General features: G+C 40.3%; 1 protein-coding gene across 14 annotated transcripts in view; it reads left to right on the top strand.

Annotated features, from left to right (window-relative positions):
* The first annotated feature begins 1,564 nt into the window (after nucleotides 1-1,564).
* NSUN6 (NOP2/Sun RNA methyltransferase 6) overlaps nucleotides 1,565-20,761 on the top strand; it is a 70,786-nt gene continuing 51,589 nt past the window's right edge. For 11 of the 14 annotated variants that reach the window (XM_060006323.1, XM_060006331.1, XM_060006329.1 and 8 more), the window contains exons 1-3: nucleotides 1,565-2,088; nucleotides 4,437-4,592; nucleotides 9,330-9,409. In XM_060006323.1, coding sequence (XP_059862306.1) covers nucleotides 2,014-2,088; nucleotides 4,437-4,592; nucleotides 9,330-9,409 — 311 coding nt within the window. In that variant the 5' untranslated portion in view covers nucleotides 1,565-2,013. Of the gene's footprint in view, nucleotides 2,089-4,436; nucleotides 4,593-9,329; nucleotides 9,410-20,761 lie in introns of those variants that run through there. The other 3 variants (XM_060006333.1, XM_060006332.1, XM_060006335.1) reach the window with 3 other exon arrangements.

The raw sequence follows: 20,761 nt of genomic DNA, 5'->3' as shown, positions 1-20,761 counted from the left end.
ACCCCAATGACCCTTATATGGGTGTATTCTTATAGGGGTCTTACTCGTTTTTTTAAAGCTTACATTTTCTTTTTATTTATTTATTTAGGCCATACTGCACGGCATGCAGGATCTTAGTCCCCCCCACCAGGGATTGAACCCAGGCCCCCAGCAGTGGAAGTGTGGAGTTATAGGTGTCTTCTTTTGCTTAGACAATATGTATTTAGTATGCCAACTTCAGATCTGTAATATGGACCAACTTTAGAACACCAAGAGACCTCATCATCAACATAACCGTCACTTCAGTGATGTCTAGCCAAAGATTGTCTAAATGTCCTCAGCACTGTTCACAAGTGCTGAACTAGTGAACTAATGTCCAGCAAATATCAATATATGCTTTATCAGCATTTCCTTTCTCTGGTTTACAGAGCTGTCCATCCACTTATTCATCTACTCCTTCAATATTTGAGTGCTTCTTACGTGGTAGGCACTGGGTCTGCAGCAGTGAGGTAAAGTCTCTACCTTCTCAGAGTTTACAATCTAGTTCACCTTGTTCCTTCCTCTCCCTTTTCTCCTTGATATCGATTCCAAACATTATCGGTGCTGTGGTCACAATCTTGAGGTTGCAAAAATTCCTTTGGAAATGGCTGGACTAGACATTTTCCTGATCACTTTCAGATGATTTAGCCACAGAAGAATTCCATAAATTTACCAAAGAAATATGCCGTGGTGGAAAAAGTAGGTATTGGTTTTAGAAGCCAGGTGGCTACGGTCTTTATCCTGACGTTCTCACTCATTGTGAGAGAGTGTATCGTACTTCTAAAAACACCTCCGTGTGAGATTTAAACAGAAAAAGACTTAAGAAAAAACTTCCTACAGTTCTGTATTAATGACAACGGTGTGTTTCAAAAAACACTGTCTCGGAGACAGAAGAATTATTTCTAGTTTCCTATTTTAATCACAGGAAACTAAGCGACTTTCATTAGGTCCCTTCTCCCTTTGAATCTTTCCTCACCTGAAACACACAGATTACGCCAAAGGTCTCCCGAGCTTTAGAGTAGAAATCAGCTCCGATACAGGGAACCTGTTAGTCTTATTCAACTAATTGTAAAAACTACCTGTGCGTTTTAAGGTTTTACCTGAGCATGTATGGATATTACAAGACCATTAACCCAGCTTTTAAAAATGTGAATAATGTTTTTTCACAACTGAAGTCAGACCAGCAAGCCTAAGAGAGAGAAGGTAATTTCAGAAAATCAAAGGGTGGATGATAGGCCCAAATAAATTCTGGTTTCCTTCTTGCTTTGGAGATCACCCAGCAGGTAACTAATTGACTCCTCACCTTATTCAGGTTAGCACGACCCAACCCTCCCCAATTAGCACCCAGCTCTGCCCGCCCAGCTCCGCCCAACAGCTGGATCTGTTTGCAGCTCCCGGAGGCAGCTCCGCCTCCATCCCCTTAAAGCACCCGCCCAGGCCCGCTGCACGTGGCTGCGCCGCGGGCGGAGCTGGGAAACTCCGGAGACGTGACGTAGCGGCAATCTGCGGCTGCGGATTGGAGGGCAGGGGAAGGAAGGGTGGGCCGCATTGCCGGAAGTGACGCATGCCGGAAGCGGCTTTCTGCCGAGAAACTGGGGCCGAGGGACTGGAGGTTAGGCCGTGGTGATCCCAGCCTGGTTTCCACATCTCCGCCCAGTTCACGGCGGTTTCACTCCTCACGGTTTTTTGTTTTGTTTTGTTTTTTTTCTCTGCAACGTGAGTGGCGTTGCCTCGCAGTGATTTCCGTGGGCGTCGCTAAAGAAGGACCTGGGAGGAGAGGAAGCCGCTGCAAACTGGCCAAGCTCCAGAAGGCGTGGAAGTACCTCCGCGTTTCCCATTTTAACTCGGCGTGAGCAGCGCGCTCTTCCCGGGCATCGGTGGTCCCGGCACGTTGTGGGTGGTATTCATTGCCCAGACGCTCCGTGTAATTAGGAGAGAGAAAAACCACCGTTTTCCAGCATTTCTCGTGGAGGAGGAGAACTAAGCGATAGGAAAATGTCTATTTTCCCTAAAATATCTTTGAGACTTGAGGTTGAAAGCTATCTGAAAGCGGGCTTTATGAATGAGGAGGTAGGTCAGATAAACACGTTAGATGCTATTTGCAAAAATTCAAATATTTACACGCTCTAGAGAAATAGAAAAATAATCTAAAAGGCAATCAAATGTGTACAGCCGTTGTTTCTTAGTATTCGTCTTTCCGAATGTAAAATATGCTAATATCTTTCTGCAGGTATTTAATGTATGCTTTCCGAGCTAAGAGGTGTATGGGGTGTATGTTTTAACATTTAGGAATGGGAAAGGAGGGAAGGGTAAAAAGCGGTTGTGTGTCTGGCGGCAAGAATGCACTGAAGGGATTACAAGGGGCAAGACAAGATCCCCGTCTCCGAGAATTTAAGTCCCGAAGAGAAGAAACGCCTGTACTCTTAGAGCGCTTGCCCTGGCGCTCAGGTGAAAGGTTTACTATCGTTCCGTGAGTGCTGCTTAAATGCCACCAGTTGTGCTAGATGAACCGCAGACCTTTACATCTTAATCTGCGCAGTCTTTTTTTGGTAGAGATTTCCTCCTCAATTTTTATAGATGAGAGAACTGAGGGTCCAAAGAGCGACGTTAAGTGAATCAAATTGACACCGCTGTCATGTAACAGTGTTGAAATGTGAAGGTAAAGAGCTCAGGTCCAATGGGAAAAGGAATGGATTTGGGACCCCAAGCCCCTGGTTTGCATCCCAGTGCTTTGAGTGAATTACTTCACATCCCTTAACCTTTCTTTCCTTTTCTGTGAAATTTGAGGACGGTTAACAGTACTAAAATTTCAAGGTGGTTGTTTTAACGTATTAATCGTAAGTGCAAGCACCTGGCATCGTTTTGGCGCCTAATGGGTCCTCCACAAATGTTCCTTCTGTGCGCTGCTGGCAGTGCCGAGCCCAGAAGTCCTCAGTGAATGTTGATCGTCTTTGATTGCCAAGCCTGTGCTCTCTCCACCTTACCATCCCGCCTGCAGGCAATTTTGTATTTTCCAACTCTTTGATTTTCTATTCGAAATGAAGCCACATAAATGTTACTCGTTTTCAAAGATTTTGGTGAAGCCATGACTTCTAGGTTTGATTTCTACATTTTATTTCCAGAGGTTATGTTAAGGGGCAAGACAGTACGGAAAGAGAAAATACCTTCTTGATTTCAAAGAACTTATAGTATAAGGGGCATATTAAGAGAAATAGAGGCAGTCAGCAGTTTTTTTTCCCAGCAGTTTTTAAAATGGTTAACATTGTTTTATAAAAAAAGATTCAAATGTCTGTCTGACACCACTTCTGCCGCAAACCCACTAACTATACGATTTTACAAAAAGAAAACCCATCCCTTTGTAAAAAGTATCAAAGGTAATGGAATATTCAGTTAAAAAAAACAAACCTTGAGAGAGTACGAATATTTTTAGGCTAGTGGATTATTAGGCTGGCAAGTGGTTTATGAAGATTCTGTGAGGCTGGGTATAGTCAAAGATGACAAAAAAAAGGAAATACTTGTCTCAAAAGCTTTAGTTAATTACAAGGAAACTCGGTTGTTTGAGTCTTTATAACTTTATTTCTGACAGGTATCTTGCTACCTGTCTTTTTTTGGACAATATCTTTTACATTTAATAATACTATATTAAGAAGCTGATGTTATGGGGGCTCTTTGGGTGACGGTATCAATGTTACTTACTGTTCAAGTATTGGTGTTTTAAAACGTTACTAACCAATTTGCTCTAGGATACGGGGTTAGCAAGGAACTAATTCTACAGAAGTGATGTAACAGTTAATGTTTTTAGAAATAAGTAGAATGAAATCCTGAATTTATATGAATAAATGTAGCAGATATGTTAATAATGCTTTTTGGCTGTGTTGGGTCTTTGTTCCTGCGTGCAGGCTTTCTCTAGTTGCCGCGAGCAGGGGCTGCTCTTTGCCGCGGTGCGCGGGCTTCTCATTCCGGTGGCTTCTCTTGTTGCGGAGCACGGGCTCTAGGCGCGTGGGCTTCAGTAGTTGTGGCTCGCGGGCACTAGAGCGCAGGCTCAGTAGTTATGGCGCACGGGCCTAGTTGCTCCGTGGCACGTGGGATCTTTCCGGACCAGGACTCGAACCCGGGCTCGAACCCGTGTCCCCTGCATTGGCAGGCAGATTCTTAGCCACTGCACCACCAGGGAAGCACGAGGCAGCGTTTTCTAAGCCCTTTTTGTCTGGTGTTTCACTATGTGTTTATTAGCATAACCCTGTGAAATAGCGCGATTCCCGTAGCGTTATTAACACATAAAACAATGCAGAAAAGTGAAATGGAACCGAATAATTGCCGAATGATGTTTCATTAGTTGGAACAAATGTATAGACATATATCTTAATATTTTTAGTTTGTATAATGAAACTGAAACATTGTTCTTTTCTTCTTTTCAGGTTGTATCTGTTTTAGGTAAAGAAGCAGTAGAAAGGAAGTTTGAAACTCTGTTACATAAGTTGTCCCACCCTCCATCATTCACTACTGTCAGAGTAAATACGCATCTAGCCTCAGTACAACATGTGAAAAGTCTGTTATTTGATGAGCTTCAGAAGGTTCGTGCACATTTTTGTCATTATGTACAGAATTAGATTTCTACAATCTGTGTCATGTCACTCCTCACTAATATCATGTGAGCGATATACTATTACAAGTTTACAAATAAAGAAATTGAGGATCATGAATGTTGTTCAAGGTTATGTAGTGAGTGCTCATGCTAGAGCTTGAACCTAGTACTTCTGATTCTGAATTAATTTAGTGACTGGATAGGTCACGCGACCCCTCTGGGCCTCCGTTGCTTCGTCATTAAAATACATAAGCGGTCCATTCTAACCCTAAAAGTCTGTGATATTGTAATAAGCAGCATATAACGACCATGAGGGCAGATCACGTAGCCAAGGTGAACCCAGAGGTAAGGAGGTGCCTACTGATTACCTGTAGGATTATATTTTTTATTTTAATATAATAATTTAATTAAATATAATAAAAGGAGGAAAATAATGTAAAGATATGTTTTAAAGATAAAACAACACAAATTTTTTTTTGTTCAACCAATAAAATAGTTTTGGCATAATACTAATTTTCTGTAAGTGAAAACAGTATTATAAAATGGCATTTTTAAAGTTCCATGCAGAAAAATAATATTGGAATTTTCTTGTTTATATTGTCTTCTTTGCTTTCAAAAGCTGTACTTTTTTTTTTTTTTTTTTTTGCGGTACACGTCGCCTCTCACTGTTGTGGCCTCTCCCATTGCGGGGCACAGACTCCGGACGCGCAGGCTCAGCGGCCATGGCTCACGGGCCTAGCCGCTCTGCGGCATGTGGGATCTTCCCGGACCGGGGCACAAACCCGTGTCCCCTGCATTGGCAGGCGGACTCTCAACCACTGCGCCACCAGGGAAACCCCAAAAGCTGTACATTTTATAAGTGAAATAAGTCAGATAGTGAAAGACAAATACTGCATGATATCACTTATATGTGGAATCTAAAAAATACAACTAACTAGCGAATATAACAAAAAAGAAGCAGACTCAGATACAGAGAACAAACAAGTGGTTACCAGTGGGGAGGGAGGGGGAGGGGCAGTATAGGGGTGGGAGTGGGAGGGACAAACTATTGGGTGTAGGACAGGCTTAAGGATGTGTTGTACAACATGGGAAATACAGCCAATATTTTGTAGTAACTGTAAATGAAAGGTAACCTTTGAAAATTGTATTAAAAATTTTTTTAAACCAGAAAGAAAACCCCAAAGCTGTGCATTTTGTGTTTCATACACTGTGTACTGAAACTTGCCTCCAAAGAAATGTAAGATGGAGGAAAACAGATGCTTGGAGAGGGTACGTCAAGTTGTATTTTGTAGTTATTAAATCTCTTCTAACAAATAACCATGATGGGTGTCAGCAGACCTATTTCTACGTAATTGCCTAAATGAAAAGGAAGAGGTAAGCATGCTTAAAAGACTTGGATTTGTATATCACAGGCTGTGTTATCAGTTTACTCTGGATATAACTTAGAGAAATTTTCAGAGAATTTTCACTGGTATTGATTCTTTTTTTAAAATTTTATTGATGTATTGTTGATTTACAGGGTTGTATTAATTTCTGCTGTACAGCAAAGTGACTCAGTTATGCATATAAATATTCTTTTTTTTTTTTGGTACGGGGGCCTCTCACTGTTGTGGCCTCTCCTGTTGTGGCCTCTCCTGTTGTGGAGCACAGGCTCCGGACGTGCAGGCTCAGCGGCCATGGCTCACGGGCCCAGCTGCTCTGCGGCATGTGGGATCTTCCTGGACCGGAGCACGAACCCATGTCCCCTGCATTGGCAGGCGGACTCTCAAACACTGTGCCACCAGGGAAGCCCTAAATATTCTTTTTCATATTCTTTTCCATTATGGTTTATTACAGGATATTGAATATAGTTCCCTGTGCTGTACAAATAGGACCTTGTTGTTTGATTCATTTATTTTTTGTCTTTAATCTCATTACATTTATGGAATGTTTATTGTACTCTCTTTAAGAACAATTCTATGAACTTCCAGTTGTGAGGAGATGACCAGGTTATAAGAACCAGCTACGATTTCTGGCTGTATGAGAACAAAACTTAGTATCATAATTTTAAATAAGACTTGGAGAAAGGTTAATCTGATTTTTAATAAGAGCAGTAATTTTATTGAGAGTAATGGCATTAGGCATAAAATATAAGCAGTTCCTCTAAGCAACTAAGATTATTACTTTTATGTAGTCATGCATGTAGGTTTTCAGTATGAAGGAAACTGTTCTGAGGCCCGTAAGGTGTCCGTAAGTCAGGCAGATCCAGATTGTTTTCTTTTCTAGAAATTATTCCTAGAGCTTAGATAATCTAGGATCCCACTGTGATGGGAATAGAAGATCTCAGGAGTTGCATCTAAGAGCAGGCAGACGAAGTCACTCTGGGCTTTTGAGTCCCTTTCCTTGAAGGTTAAGATAAGACTGAGGAGGTTGGGTCGTGGGCACTAGGTAAGTATCTGGTGGTTTGAGCAGTGCCTGTTTGCAGCAGGAAAGGAGATTCGCAGGAGGTTTTAGATTGTACATCTCCTTTCTTTTGCCATGTCCCAAGCTCGTGTGTGTCCTAAAGACATATCCTGAATGATATATGAGTGGGTGCTTTGTCTCCAAATATCTCTGTGTCCCATGTTGAAATTTAATCATTTAAAATTTCATTTGACTGGTGAGCGATGTGGAGAAACAGACCTTTATACGTTGCAGATGGGAAAGTCAAGTGGTTTGGCTTCTTTGGAAGACAGTTTGGCGATCTCTTAAAAAGTTAAACATAAATTTACTGTACAACCCAGCAGTTCCACTCCTAGGTGTCTACCCAAGAGACATGAAAACATACGTCCATGCAAAGGCTTGGGCATGAACATTAATAGCAGCATTGTTCATAATAACCAAAAGGGAGAAGCTGTGCAAATGTCCATCGACTGGTGAATAGAAAAACAAAACGTGGTATGTTCACACAGGGGAACAGTACAGCAATGAAAGTGGTGAACTGATACGTGCTACCACTTGGGTGAACCTCAAAAACACTATAGTGAGTGAAAGAAGCCACACACAAGACAGTATGATCCTTTTTATATGAGATGTCTCGAAAAGGCAGATTTCTAGAGAAAGAAAGTAGGTTAGTGGTTGCCTGGGGTTGGAGCTGGGAACAGGCATTGGCTGCAGATGGACATGAGGAATCATAGTGTGTTGATGGACAGGATCTGAAATTGGATTTTAGTGGTGGTCACACAATTCTGTAAATTTACTAAAAATCATTGAATTGTGCATTTAAAATGGGTAAATTTTATGGTATGTAAATTAACCTCACTAAGGCTGTTTTAAAAAGGGCACGGGGTAGAAACAAACAGAAAGACAAGCAGGTGATATGCTTGGTTTAAAAAAAAGTTTGTGGTGTTTTATGGAAGTTACAGACGTGTGGTTTTATAAAAGTTTTATTTCTGTATCATTTTAATATCTGATAAAAAGGGAGAGAAGGGAAACCTTGGCCTGAGGAGGATTGATCTCTCTGTAGACTATTTCTATAGTATAAAGAAATAGTACTTCCAAAGCAAAACAAAAACAAATGGCAAAATTCATTCTCTTCTCCTTGGAAGGATCCATAGTCTGGATGCTGTAAGGTATCAAACTGAGAGCACATGAGGGAGAGAGGGAAAAAAAAGGGAGAGAGGCTTGTCTGAATGAGTTTGCCCTTAAGGTTTCTTACTATTCTGTTGGATGTGGTTAGTTCACAGTATCCTTTGCCTGGAGGAAGCAGAAGGCAGAAGAGCTGTTGACTTGGTAGAAATATAGTCAGATTTCTAAAATCTGAAGAATTTTTTTTTCTCTTTCCATCAACTTAGAAATAGGTTGATTTTGGAAGTTTTCTGTAGGTAGTGTATGGATACTACAAGGCAATGCAAATATCTGTTATGGTCACTGCTCTTTGGTGTATTATGTGAAAATGAATGAGTTGATAATCCCTAGCTTACATGGCAGAGACTTGTCCTCCAGTATTTGCGTGCTGCCCTCCGATAGGGTACACAGCCCTTGCTGTCCAGTCCACTGTTCCGCGTGGAGTGCCCGGTTGTCTTCCGCCTGCAACGGTGGTGTGCTGGTGCATACTGCACAACCCACTTTCTGGGAAAAATAATGCTGGTTGTGGTGTTTGCTGAGTTTTGCGGCGTAAACGCTCCCACTCTGGTCGATTTCAAGCTACCAGCATGACCATGGAGTTGGGAAGAGCTGCAGAGTTGGCTCCCATGAGACTGGGAGTTGGCCCCAGCACCTATGCCACTGGCCCTGCACTTATTTCCAGTCTGAAGGCCAAGTACGGTAGAGGATACTGAAAATCCTGCGCCTTTGCCAGGAAGCATCATCCAACTGACATGGCATCCAGTGTTGATAATATATAATAAATAGCGTTTAGTAATCTCAATCTTTAATGTCCTATTCATGCAATCCTATATTGGATATGTGTTTTCAGAGTAAGTCACGTAAGGTCAACAATGGTGCGTGTTTCCAAAGTCAAAAACAGGAAGCAAAATTGAGCCTTTTACTTGTAAAGAAGTTAAGATACTTGAGAATCAAATTATAGAGAAAACGTTGTTGTTTTGAAGTCTTTGATTTTTTATAGTATCCCGTGGAATAAAGTAAAAATACCCTAAATCAAGCTCATTACCGTGCTCTGCTAGGTAATGACACTGAAAAGCTCCGTAACTTGAAATTTAACCAATATACTGATTGCTTTGTAATCCTGTGTGTTTATTTTTAACAGCAGTTTAATGGATTAAGTTTTCCTATTCTTCAGCATCCAGACCTTCAGGATGTCTTACTTATTCCTGTTATTGGACCTAGGTTTGTAACTATTTCATTTTCAAATTATATTCTTCTAAATAAAAATGTCACAGGTTCTTTTTTACTGTTAGTGACAGTACTAAGTTTCTCCATTATTAAGATAGGAATTCACAAACTTGGTAAATGCTGACTCTATAGTCTTTCATGGAAAATATTACAAAAGAACACTAGGAATGGGCCCAGATACCTTGAGAGTAATGCATTGTACTTGCGTTTAGTGCAGTGATTGATTTTTTTTCTGTGTTATATCATGTTTTCTTTTCTTTTTAAACATCTTTATTGGAGTGTAATTGCTTTACAATGTTGTGTTAGTTTCTGCTGTGCAGTGATTGAATTTTTTCCATTCTGTAAGAAAATTACTTACATTTGTTTACTTGTATATCTTGATTCCACTGCTCAGTTAAAACTTTATTGAGCTACAACAAAAATACAAAGCACCGTTTCCTACTTTAATAATTGATATGTTTGTAAAATTTTATTAATTCACAGTTATGTTAAATTACTGTGTTTGTTCTCTGAGTAGAACAGACACTATGTGTTTGGTGGGATGTGTTTAAAATTTGAAAAAATCGGCTTTCATATTATAATGGGTGTTGTATTGAAAATCCCTAATTGTGATAAAATTTTTTTAATACCCCTAAGACTTATAATAAACATAAAAATGCTCATTTTGTTAAAGCTTTAAAGTAATTTAGTGGTCAACAGTAGAGCAGTGGTTTTTGGTTTATCCACGCAGTGGATTATTATATGGCCTTTATTATTATTATTTTTATATGGCCTTTAATGTGGGAGAATTATATGTACAAAGAAAAGGTGATGTTCTCGATAAATTAAATACCAAAAGCATGTTGCTCTGTGTAGGAATGTAAGAAATCACATTTCTTTTGCGACTAAAAAACACACACAACTACAGATTTATATATATATTTATTTATATACGGAAAAAAGTCTGGAGGGTATAACATACCCAACTGTTGACAGGGATTAACTCTGAGGAAGTTGGATTGGGAGAAACTGAGCAAGAGGAGATTTTCACTTGTAATATTTCTGTCTTTTTTTTTTTTTTTTTTTTTTACCATAAGCACGTATTACTTCCGCAATTAAAAAAGTTGATTTTGTAAACTCCCCCTTTTTTTTTTTTTTTTGGCTGTGTCGGGTCTTAGTTGCGGCACGCGGGATCTTCATTGAGGCTCACGGGATCTTTCGTTGCAGCGTGGGGGCTTCTCTGTAGTTGTGGTGCGTGGGCTCTGTAGTTTGCAGCACGCGGGCTCTCGTTGAGGTGTGCGAGCTCCGTAGTTGTGGCGCGTGGGCTTAGTTGCCTGTGGCATGTGGGATCTTAGTTCCCCAACCAGGGATTGAAACCGCATCCCCTGCATTGGAAGGCAGATTCTTTACCACTGGACCACCAGGCAAGTCCCGATTTTGTAAACTCCTTCTTCTAGCTCTTTGTTAAGGGGGAATTTGCAGTAGTGAAATGCAGAGATCTTAATTAAGTGTACTATTTGCTGAGTTTTGGTAAATTCATACAACTGTGTAGTCAAGACTCACCCCCATCAAGATATACACCATTTCCATCACCCAGAAAATTCTCTGCATTCTGCCCCTCTACCAGGAAACCAGTGTTCTGATTTCTTTCATCTCCTAGTTTTAAACCAGTTAGTTACTACAGTTGATGACAGTCACAGGTCTTTTGAGACCTGTGATTCATTTCAGAATGTACTGTGGCCTCCGTAGTTTTCCATAATCCTATATAACACTATTTCATTCTTTTTACTGGCTATGTAATAATTCTTTCATCTGTTCTTTGTAGTGAGCTAAATTACTCATTAAAACATTAGTGGGGACTTCCCTGGTGGTGCAGTGGTTAAGAATCCGCCTGCCAATGCAGGGGACATGGGTTTGAGACCTAGTCTGGGAAGATCCCACATGCCGCAGAGCAGCTAAGCCGTGTGCCACAGCTACTGAAGCCCATGCCCCTATATCCCGTGCACCACAACAAGAGAAGCCCGAGCACTGCAACAAACAGTAGCTCCCGTTCACTCCAACTAAAGAAAGCCCGCGCACAGCAACGAAGACCAAAAACGCAGCCGAAAGTGAATAAAAAGTTAAAAAAAGTTAAAGCATTAGTGAACTATAAAACACAAACGGTGAGTTACTACAGGAAAGCACTAAGAAATCTTTTAGCATTGTGGATTCATATACCTACCTTTTGTTTCTAAAAGGAGCAGTTCGGCTCTTTTTTGTCTTTTAAACTCATCATCACTTTTATTAGGTATCTTTTGACTTTCCACTATGAAAATGGAAGAAATTCTTATGCTTAAATTTGCCCTAAAACCTCCACCAACCAATTTTTATTTACTGTTAGTTTTTTAACCATGTAAAGCTTTGTAACATTTTTATTCTACAAGCATAATACAAATGAATGCAGTGCTTGCTTGTAGCCCTATTGGTAGTTTATTTCTGAGTTCTTTATCTTAATTGATCTCTTGGTTGATCGAATAGCGTCATGTAGCAGGTCTCCAGCACCTGCTTCCCTTCCCCCAAGTATGTCTCTTGTATGCTCTGTTTCCTTTCTCGCTTGAGAATTGCTTGTTGCCTTTATATTTAAACAACAACTTATAGGCTGATTATAGTCATTTCAAGTCACATGTTATTTCCCTCAGCCCTTTGTAGACACTGCTTCTACAATCTTAGGGCCCCACGTGTTGCTATGAAGAAATCTGAGGCCAAAAAATATTTTCCCCCCTTACAACAGAATCTTGATTTTTCACTTGGAGATCTATGGGATTCTTAGGCACTGGACTTTAGAAACTTCACTGGGGTATACCTTATAATAATAATAATAATTGTTATTAATATTTATAATAATAATTATTATTCTCCTTAGTTTTCATTGAAATGCAATGTAATTTTTAAATTACAAGTCTTCTGGTAGTTCTTTGAATATCTTTGTTACATATTCCTGCCCGATCTGTTAGGAGGACACTGGTGGTCCATGTGTTGGTTTTCCAGGACAGATGCTCCCTGTGTTGGGACACCCCCAGACAGCCCAGGGTCTTGTGACGGGCTGGAGGGACTCACAGGACTCAGCATCTAGTCAGGCTCATGGCGGGGATTTATTACACGAAAGGGGTACAAAAGCAGAAACAGCAGAGGGAAAAGGCATGCGGGGTAAAGTCTGGAAGAAACCAGGCGCAAGCTTCTGGGCGTCTCTCCCCACGGAGCTACCAGGACAGGCTTCATCCTTCGAGCAGTCAGTTGTGACACGTATAGAATCATTGTCTATGAGAGGAGCCCATTAGAGACCAGCACCCAAGGTTTTAGTTGGGTGCTGGTCATCTGGGCGCCCTCTGCCTGGCATGTAATGGAATTCCAGGCTCCCAAAAGGAAAGCAGGTGTTCAGCATAACCACACAGCTTGGACGAACAGTTTAGGAACAGTAATTCACTCTTAAGAGGTGGTTTTATGTCAGTGCTGGGAACCATTGGCCAGTCAAGGTTCCAGATGCTGCCGAGGGCCAGCCTTCCCAGCAGGCCTTTCTAAGAATAGCTGTCGCAGGCCTGTTACATTAACTCTTGAATTTCACAGGGTTTACTATCCTTTACTTGCTGAGCTGGGCTAGTTCACTTTTGTTCTTTATTTTTTAATCTTGTTGTTGTTATTATATCCCTTTTCTAAGGTTCTTTTTAGTTTCTTTGAAACTATGCAGAGGTTATTTGAAATTCTGCCCTTTTTTGGTCTGTACATTTTGTACTGCCTTTTGTTTATTACAACTTTGTTTACTACTATGGATGTCCCTTGGTATCCATGGGAGATTGGTTCCAGGATCCCCCGCTCCCCGCCAACATGCCAATAATCACAGAGGCTCAGGTCTCATATGCAATGATGTAGTGTTTGCATATAAGTCATGCACACCCTTCAGTATGCTTTAAACCATTTCTAGATTACTTACAATACTTAATACTGTGTAAGTAGTTGCCAGTGCACAGCAAATTCAAGTTTGCTTTTAGGAATTTTCTGGAATTAAAAAAAAATGTTTTTTCATCTGCGGTTGGTTGAATCCATGGATGTGGAACCTGAGGGTAGACAGGGCCACCTGTATCTACACGTAGTTCCCAGTTGAATGAATCCTTGAATGAAAACTTTCACATAGATTCACCTAGTTTGCACTTCGGGTCAAGTGTATACCTGGACAACTCATCAGATGTGTCTTTCAAGATACTTTCACCAGGTCTTTCCTAGTGGCACAACTCTAGTCCTGGTGAGCTGAGCTGAAGAAGACTAAGGCTCTGTGAGGGGATCCGGCTCATAGCTTCTTCGTTGGGGGCTTTAATTTTTGTTAACGCTTAGTGAACTCAGGGGAGGAGTGACAGAGTTGCTTGCGCTTTCCCTTCTCTTCCCTTAGCTACTTCTAGGCAGTTTGTCCAGTTTTGTTACAGAAAGCAGAGATTGTCTGCTTGTGCCAATTTTGCCAGTCCAGTCCTCTTTCATCTTTATCTGCAGGGCACAGGACACTGACAAGATGCTCCCAGATTCTCCTTTTTTCTGTCTGACCCTCTGGTCCTGGATCTAAGCAGTAAATATTTGTTTAGGCACCCAGAAGCCTTTCCTTTACAGAAGCATTCATACCCTGTTGAGGAACTAGGTTTGATCCAAATTTTACTGTGTTAGCTAATTATTCTTAATCATTTGGGTAATAGCTGTTTCTTAGTTTTCTTGCAAATGGAATTTTCTTTTAGGTTTTTCATTCTCCATTTCTGTGGGCTTTAGAAAAAGGAATATATTTATACTTTTATTCTTTGACTAATCTTTTACTAGAAGCTCAACATCATCCAGTTATTTAAGATATCAAAACATAGGTTAAACTATTTATAGGCAGTAAACAGTTTAAAAAGTAATTTCTCACCATAAAATTCAGGTTCCCTCATTTTATTTAACATGCTATTTAATTTACTGATCAAATATATTTTAATGTTAGGAAGGTTTTATCACTGGTAATTAGATTGAACATAAGGTTGTAATGCTGATTTTGATGGTATCAGTGTCAACTTCATTGAAAAACTTAGAGAAAATTGAATGCCAGGCTTTTCTTAATGCAAGAGTTTTTTTTTTTATCAAATTATAGTTGATTTACAGTGTGTGGTTAGTTTCAGGTGTACAGCAAAGTGACTCAGTTAAATATTCCTTTTCAGATTCTTTTCCCTTATAAGCTGTTACAAAATATTGAGTAGAGTTCCCTGTGCTATACAGTAGGCCCTTGTTGGTTGTCTGTTTTATAAATAGTAGTGTGTATATGTTAATCCCAAACTCCTAATTCATTCCCCCCCACTCCCAACACAAGATTTTTTTTTAATTGAAGTATAGTTGATTTACAATGTTGTGTTAATTTCTGCTGTACAGCAAGGTGAATCAGGTATACATCTACATATATCCACTCTTTTTTAGATTCTTTTCCCATATAGGTCATTACAGAGTATTGAGTAGAGTTCCCTGTGTATACAGTAGGTCCTTATTAGTTGTCTATTTTATATATAGTAGTGTGTGTATGTCAGTCCCAATCTCCCAATTTATCGTTCTTCTCCCCCCATGACCATAAGTTTGTTTTCTACATTGATACAAGAGTATTTTTTTTTAAAGTTTTTTTTACTATTTATTTTTATTTTTGGCTGTGTGCAATTAAGTACCTTCTTACTATTTTTCCTCCAATCTTTATTACTGTTCAATTGGAAAATCATCTTTCTTTAATGTTGCTTCACTCCTTTATTTAGAAACAGTTCAATAAAAATCAAGCTTTTAGTATTTTTTATGGCCCTATGTCAACTTTTACATTTCCTTGCTGAAATTTCCGTGAAGCGGACATACACCCTGACACTTGCATATGCTATCTTACATTTTTATACGATTACTTCTTGTGTTGAGGGATCCCCAAGACCACTCCCTGGCTCTGTGATTCCCTAGGAGGGCTCAGAGGACTCAGCATATAATCATATGCGTGCCTATGATTTAATCAGTGAAAGGATCTGAAGGAAAATCAGCAAAATAAAAGGTGCATGGGATGAGGTCTAGGGAAAACCATTTGCAAGCTGTAGGGTCTTTTTCCAGCGGAGTCATACACGGTGCACTTAACTCCGTCAGTAAACGAGCTTGACAACATATATGTGAGATGTCACCAGCCAGGGAAGCTCTAATGAGACACGGCATCCAGGATTTTCATTCAGGGCAGGTTGTGTGGGTACCTCCTGCCTGGTATTTACCCAGATTCCAGCCTCCCAGAAGGAAACTCAGTGTCCACCGTAAACCATATTATTTGTTTACAAATACATTGTTACAAACAGTGTAGGCACAGTGAGCTACCCTTATCAGTTCATAGTGGGAACTCCCCTGATTCTAAGTTCCAAAACACTAGCCGAGGACCAGCCTTGTCACCAGGCCTTCCAAAGAAAGGATAGCAGTTCTGGCCCCCTGTGTTAAGACTCATCTTTGTGGTCTCCCATTCTCTTCTCGCCGTGAAATGGTTATTCTCATAAAAACTTTCTGATTAACACTACAGGGTTCCATTTCACAAGATATTTTTTGAATTGGTGCTATGCGTGAGACCCAAAGATGTTATAAAGATGGATGAAACATAGTTTCTAAAAGCAGGGACTATTGGTACAAGTCAAAATGCAATAGATGCCGTGGTAGGGGTATGAATTAAATACCATTAGAGCATAGAAGAAGAAGGGCTGAGTGCAAAGAAGTGGGTAAAGGTTTTCTCCAAATAGATGTAACTTCAGTTGAGCCTTGAAGGTGAGTAAGAATTAGGTGGATGAGGAGATAAAGTAGGTAAGGGTATGTGAGATAGAGAACATATGCAAGAAGTACAGAGGTGTGAAAATAGATGGTGGTTCATGACAAAAGTGATCAGTTTGGCTAATCAGTTCTCAGATTGGTGAAAGAAGATGCTGAAGTAGTTAGGAGAGGTAGATGTGAAATGTAAAGGGTTTTTGCTTTTAAACTAAGGAGTGTTTTTTGCATAGAATATAGGAGCCAAATAATTTTTATTACAGTCATGATTTTAGAAATACAATACTGGTAGTAGCATAAAGGTATGTTTTCCAAACTGCATGTAGATCATGACCCATTAGTAGGTTGTGAAATGAATGTAATTGGTTTTTTATGGGCTTTTTTTTTTTTTTTGCGGTACGCGGGCCTCTCACTGTTGTGGCCTCTTCTGTTGTGGAGTCTCCGGACGCGCAGGCTCAGCAGCCATGGCTCATGGGCCCAGCTGCTCTGCGGCATGTGGGATCTTCCCGGACCGGGGCATGAACCCGTGTCCCCTGCATCGGCAGGCAGACTCTCAACCACTGTGCCACCAGGGAAGCCCTATGGGCTTTTTTAAAAAAAAGAAATGGGGTATTTTATAATATATTGGATTGTACATAATAAGGTATTTTGTGAAATGTTTGCTATAAATGTATGTGTGTGTATACACATGTGTACTGGGATGTGATTTAAGTGCATTTCTTACCCTGGGTTACAGCCAGAAAAGCTTAAACACTTTTTTCAAAAGAAGGTGAATTGCAAAACTGGAGCCAAGTTAGGGAACAATTCAGTCTTTTATTCCCAGCAGTACAGTGAACTAGATAACTTGAGGATGTTTCTGCTACATAGGACTAGGAATACTGACTGAAAGGTCATAAAATGCACAGTGGAGTGATTAAGAACGTAAGTGAAATATTCAGTGGTTAGAATGAAGAGTAACTGAAAACAGAGCAGTAAGTGTGTGAGCTAAGATTAAGGGTTGGGGGATTTGAGGGAGAAAATGCTTGGTCTCCTGAATTTAGGGGCTTTGGCTTTTTAAAAAAATTTAATTAATTAATTTTTGGCTGCATTGGGTCTTCTTTTGCTGCACACGGGCCTTCTCTAGTTGTGGTGAGAGGGGGCTGCTCTTCGTTGCGGTGCACGGGCTTCTCATCGCGGTGGCTTCTCCTGTTGTGGAGCATGGGCTCTAGGCACACGGGCTCGGTAGTTGTGGCTCGCAGGCTCTAGAGCACAGACTGAGTAGTTGTGGCGCACGGGCTTAGTTGCTCTGCAGCATGTGGCATCTTCCCGGATCAGGGCTTGAACCCAATGCAGTCCCCTGCATTGGCAGGCGGATTCTTAACTACTGTGCCACCAGGGAAGTCCCCTGGTGGGTGTTTGGTTTTAACAAGAGGATTCTGGTGCTAGGAGGTGAGAAACGTCCAGCAGTCAGTACAAGGCAGTAATTAGGATTTGGATCGCTCTTGCCTTGGAGTTTTTAGTTGGAGGAAAAAAAATCTCTGAGATGCAGAACTCAGAGGTTTCATACCTATAAGGGCTTGGAATTCAAATTCATACCACCCAAGTGGTCTGGAAACCTGCAGTTTGGGAAATTAACATAAAAATTGGATCCTAAGCTAGTTCCTGGGATGCTTGAAACCACTCTGGAGTGACACCCGTCAGCCCAGGCCGTGCACCTTTGAGGACCAGTGTATACAACAAACTGAAGGGATTAGATTCCCCCAGAACTGTAGCAAATAGAACTAACTGGTAGAGACTGTAAAATCAGTCTCCTTGAAATGATAAAAAACAAAGGAAGAATCTAAAACATAAAAGACCCTAAGAGGGAAAAAAAGAATTGAAAAAGAATTTCTAGAAATAAAAATATCATTAAAATTAAAAACTCATTCAATGAGCCAAACTGAAGATTAGACCCAACAGATGAGAGAATTAATGAACTAGAAGATGACTCATAGGAAATTACCCAGAATGCAGCAGGTAAAGAAGGTAAAGCAGTTGAAAGTATGAAACTGAGTCATGGAAAAAAGAATGAAAAGGCACTACACGTTTCTAGTGAATCCCAGATGTATAGATTAGAAATAATGGGGAAAGACAGTATTCAAAAATATAATGACAAAGAATTTTCCAGAATTGATGAAAGTCAGATTTAAGGAATACAGTGTCTGAAGCCAAAAGTAAAGATAAATCCATATCTAGGTACTTCAGAATGGAACTGAAGAACACCAGAGACATCAGGAGCATCTGAAAGCAACCAAAGGTAAAACGTGGAAGCTATCTCAGTGATCAGGTTAAGAGGTGACGCACGTCTGATGTCAGGGGATGGGCCCGGAAGACCTGTCAGAGAATTAGAGGTGGCATCACTTGGTAACTCAGTGAATGTTAGAAGTTTTAGGAAGAAGAGATTTAAGATGATGCCAGGCTTTCCAGTCTGGCTATTCAGATAGATAATGGCACTTTGTTCAAGACTGGAAACATAGGAGGATGAGAAGCATTGGGGTGTTAGCAAGGATTTGAGGAGTGGGTCAGAGAATCATAACGTTGTTCAGGACTTGTTGAGTTTGAAATAACGGTGGGACATGTATATATAGCTACCTGCAGGTAATCAGTCTGGAAAGGCTAATCATTAGAATATGTGGGTTAATAACAAGGTCCTGAAAACATAGGAAGAACACTCTTTGACATAAATCACAGCAAGATCTTTTTGGATCCACCTCCTAGAGTAATGGAAATAAAAACAAAAATAAACAAATGGGACCTAATGAAACTTCAAAGCTTTTGCACAGCAAAGGAAACCATAAACAAGACAAAAAGACAACCCTCAGAATGGGAGAAAATATTTGCAAACGAATCAATGGACAGAGGATCAATCTCCAAAATATATAAACAGCTCATGCAGCTCAATATTAAAAAAACAAACAACCCAATCCAAAAATGGGAGAAGACCTAAATAGACATTTCTCCAAAGAAGACATACAGATGGCCAAGAGGCACATGAAAAGCTGCTCAACATCACTAATTATTAGAGAAATGCAAATCAAAACTACAATGAGGTATCACCTCACACCAGTTAGAATGGGCATCATCGAAAAATCTACAAACAGCAAATGCTGGAGAGGGTGTGGAGAAAAGGGAACCCTCTTGCACTGTTGGTGGGAATGTAAATTGATACAGCCACTATGGAGAACTGTATGGAGGTTCCTTAAAAAACAAAGTAGTGCTACCATATGACCCAGGAATCCCACTACTGGGCATATACCCAGAGAAAACCGTAATTCAAAAAGACACGTGCACCCCAATGTTCACTGCAGCACTAGTTACAATAGCCAGGTCAGGGAAGCAGCCTAAATGCCCATTGACAGACGAATGGATAAAGAAGATGTGGTACATATATACAATGGAATATTACTCAGCCATAAAAAGAAATGAAATTGAGTTATTTGTAGTGAGGTGGACAGACCTAGAGTCTGTGCTACAGAGTGAAGTAAGTCAGAAAGAAAAACAAATATAGTATATTAACGCATGTATGTGGAACCTAGAAAAATGGTACAGATGAACCGGTTTGCAGGGCAGAAATTGAGACACAGATGTAGAGAACAAACGTATGGACACCAAGGGGAGAAAGCGGCGGGGGTGGTGGTGGTGGTGTGATGAATTGGACGATTGGGGTTGACGTGTATACACTGATGTGTATAAAATGGATGACTAACAAGAACCAGCTGTATAGAAAAAAAATGTGCTGTGTTGATAAAGTGTTTAAAGAAAAATAACAGGGTCCTACTGTATAGCACAGTGAGTTATATTCAGTATCCTCTGATAAACCATAATGGAGAAGAATATGAAAAAGAATATGTATGTGTATAACTGAATCACTTTGCTATACAGCAGAAATTAGCACAACATTGTAAATCAAATATACTTCAATAAAATTAAAAAAAATATGTGGGTAATTTTTGTGATTATTGAGATCATGAGATTGCCAAGGTTTAGGATTCAGAGTGAGATGAGCTGCTTGGCATGCTTTAGAACCTGGGGGAATGAACCTCTTCTAGAGACAGCTAGAGAATGGGCAGTGAGTGTGGGACCAGGAAGGAGGATAAAGCTGAGAAGTTTACTGAGGTTTGATCATTTGGAGATCATGGGAAGAAAATGCACTTAATTCCCCCAGCAAGGAGTTATGACAGCACATGTGAAAAGTTGCCAACCAGGGAAGCCCATCAGACATGCAGTGCTCAAGATGTTTGTTTGGGGTAATCACATAGGCACTCCTGACTTTTGAAAAAGGCCGCTCTGAGTGTTGGAAGTGAGACCCAGGCTTCAGTGATTTGAGGAATGGATGGGAGGTGAGAATTTGGAGAGCACTCAAAAAAGCTGGATAGTAAAGGAAGAAAAGAAGACTTACCTTTGTCTAGTTTAAAATATTAATAACTTACTGTGCACCAATCTACCACTTTAGAAATACTTTTGAATGCCTTGTATGTTGTTTGTTTTAGTCTTTGAAGGCAGGGACTTTATTTCTCTTCTCTCCTAATGCTGTTATGAAACAGTAAT

This window comes from Delphinus delphis, chromosome 2, assembly GCF_949987515.2.
Source record: "Delphinus delphis chromosome 2, mDelDel1.2, whole genome shotgun sequence".
In the NCBI taxonomy this organism is placed as follows: domain Eukaryota; kingdom Metazoa; phylum Chordata; class Mammalia; order Artiodactyla; family Delphinidae; genus Delphinus; species Delphinus delphis.
Note: the sequence above shows the minus strand (reverse complement) of the source record. Positions and strands in the feature narration are given on the sequence as shown.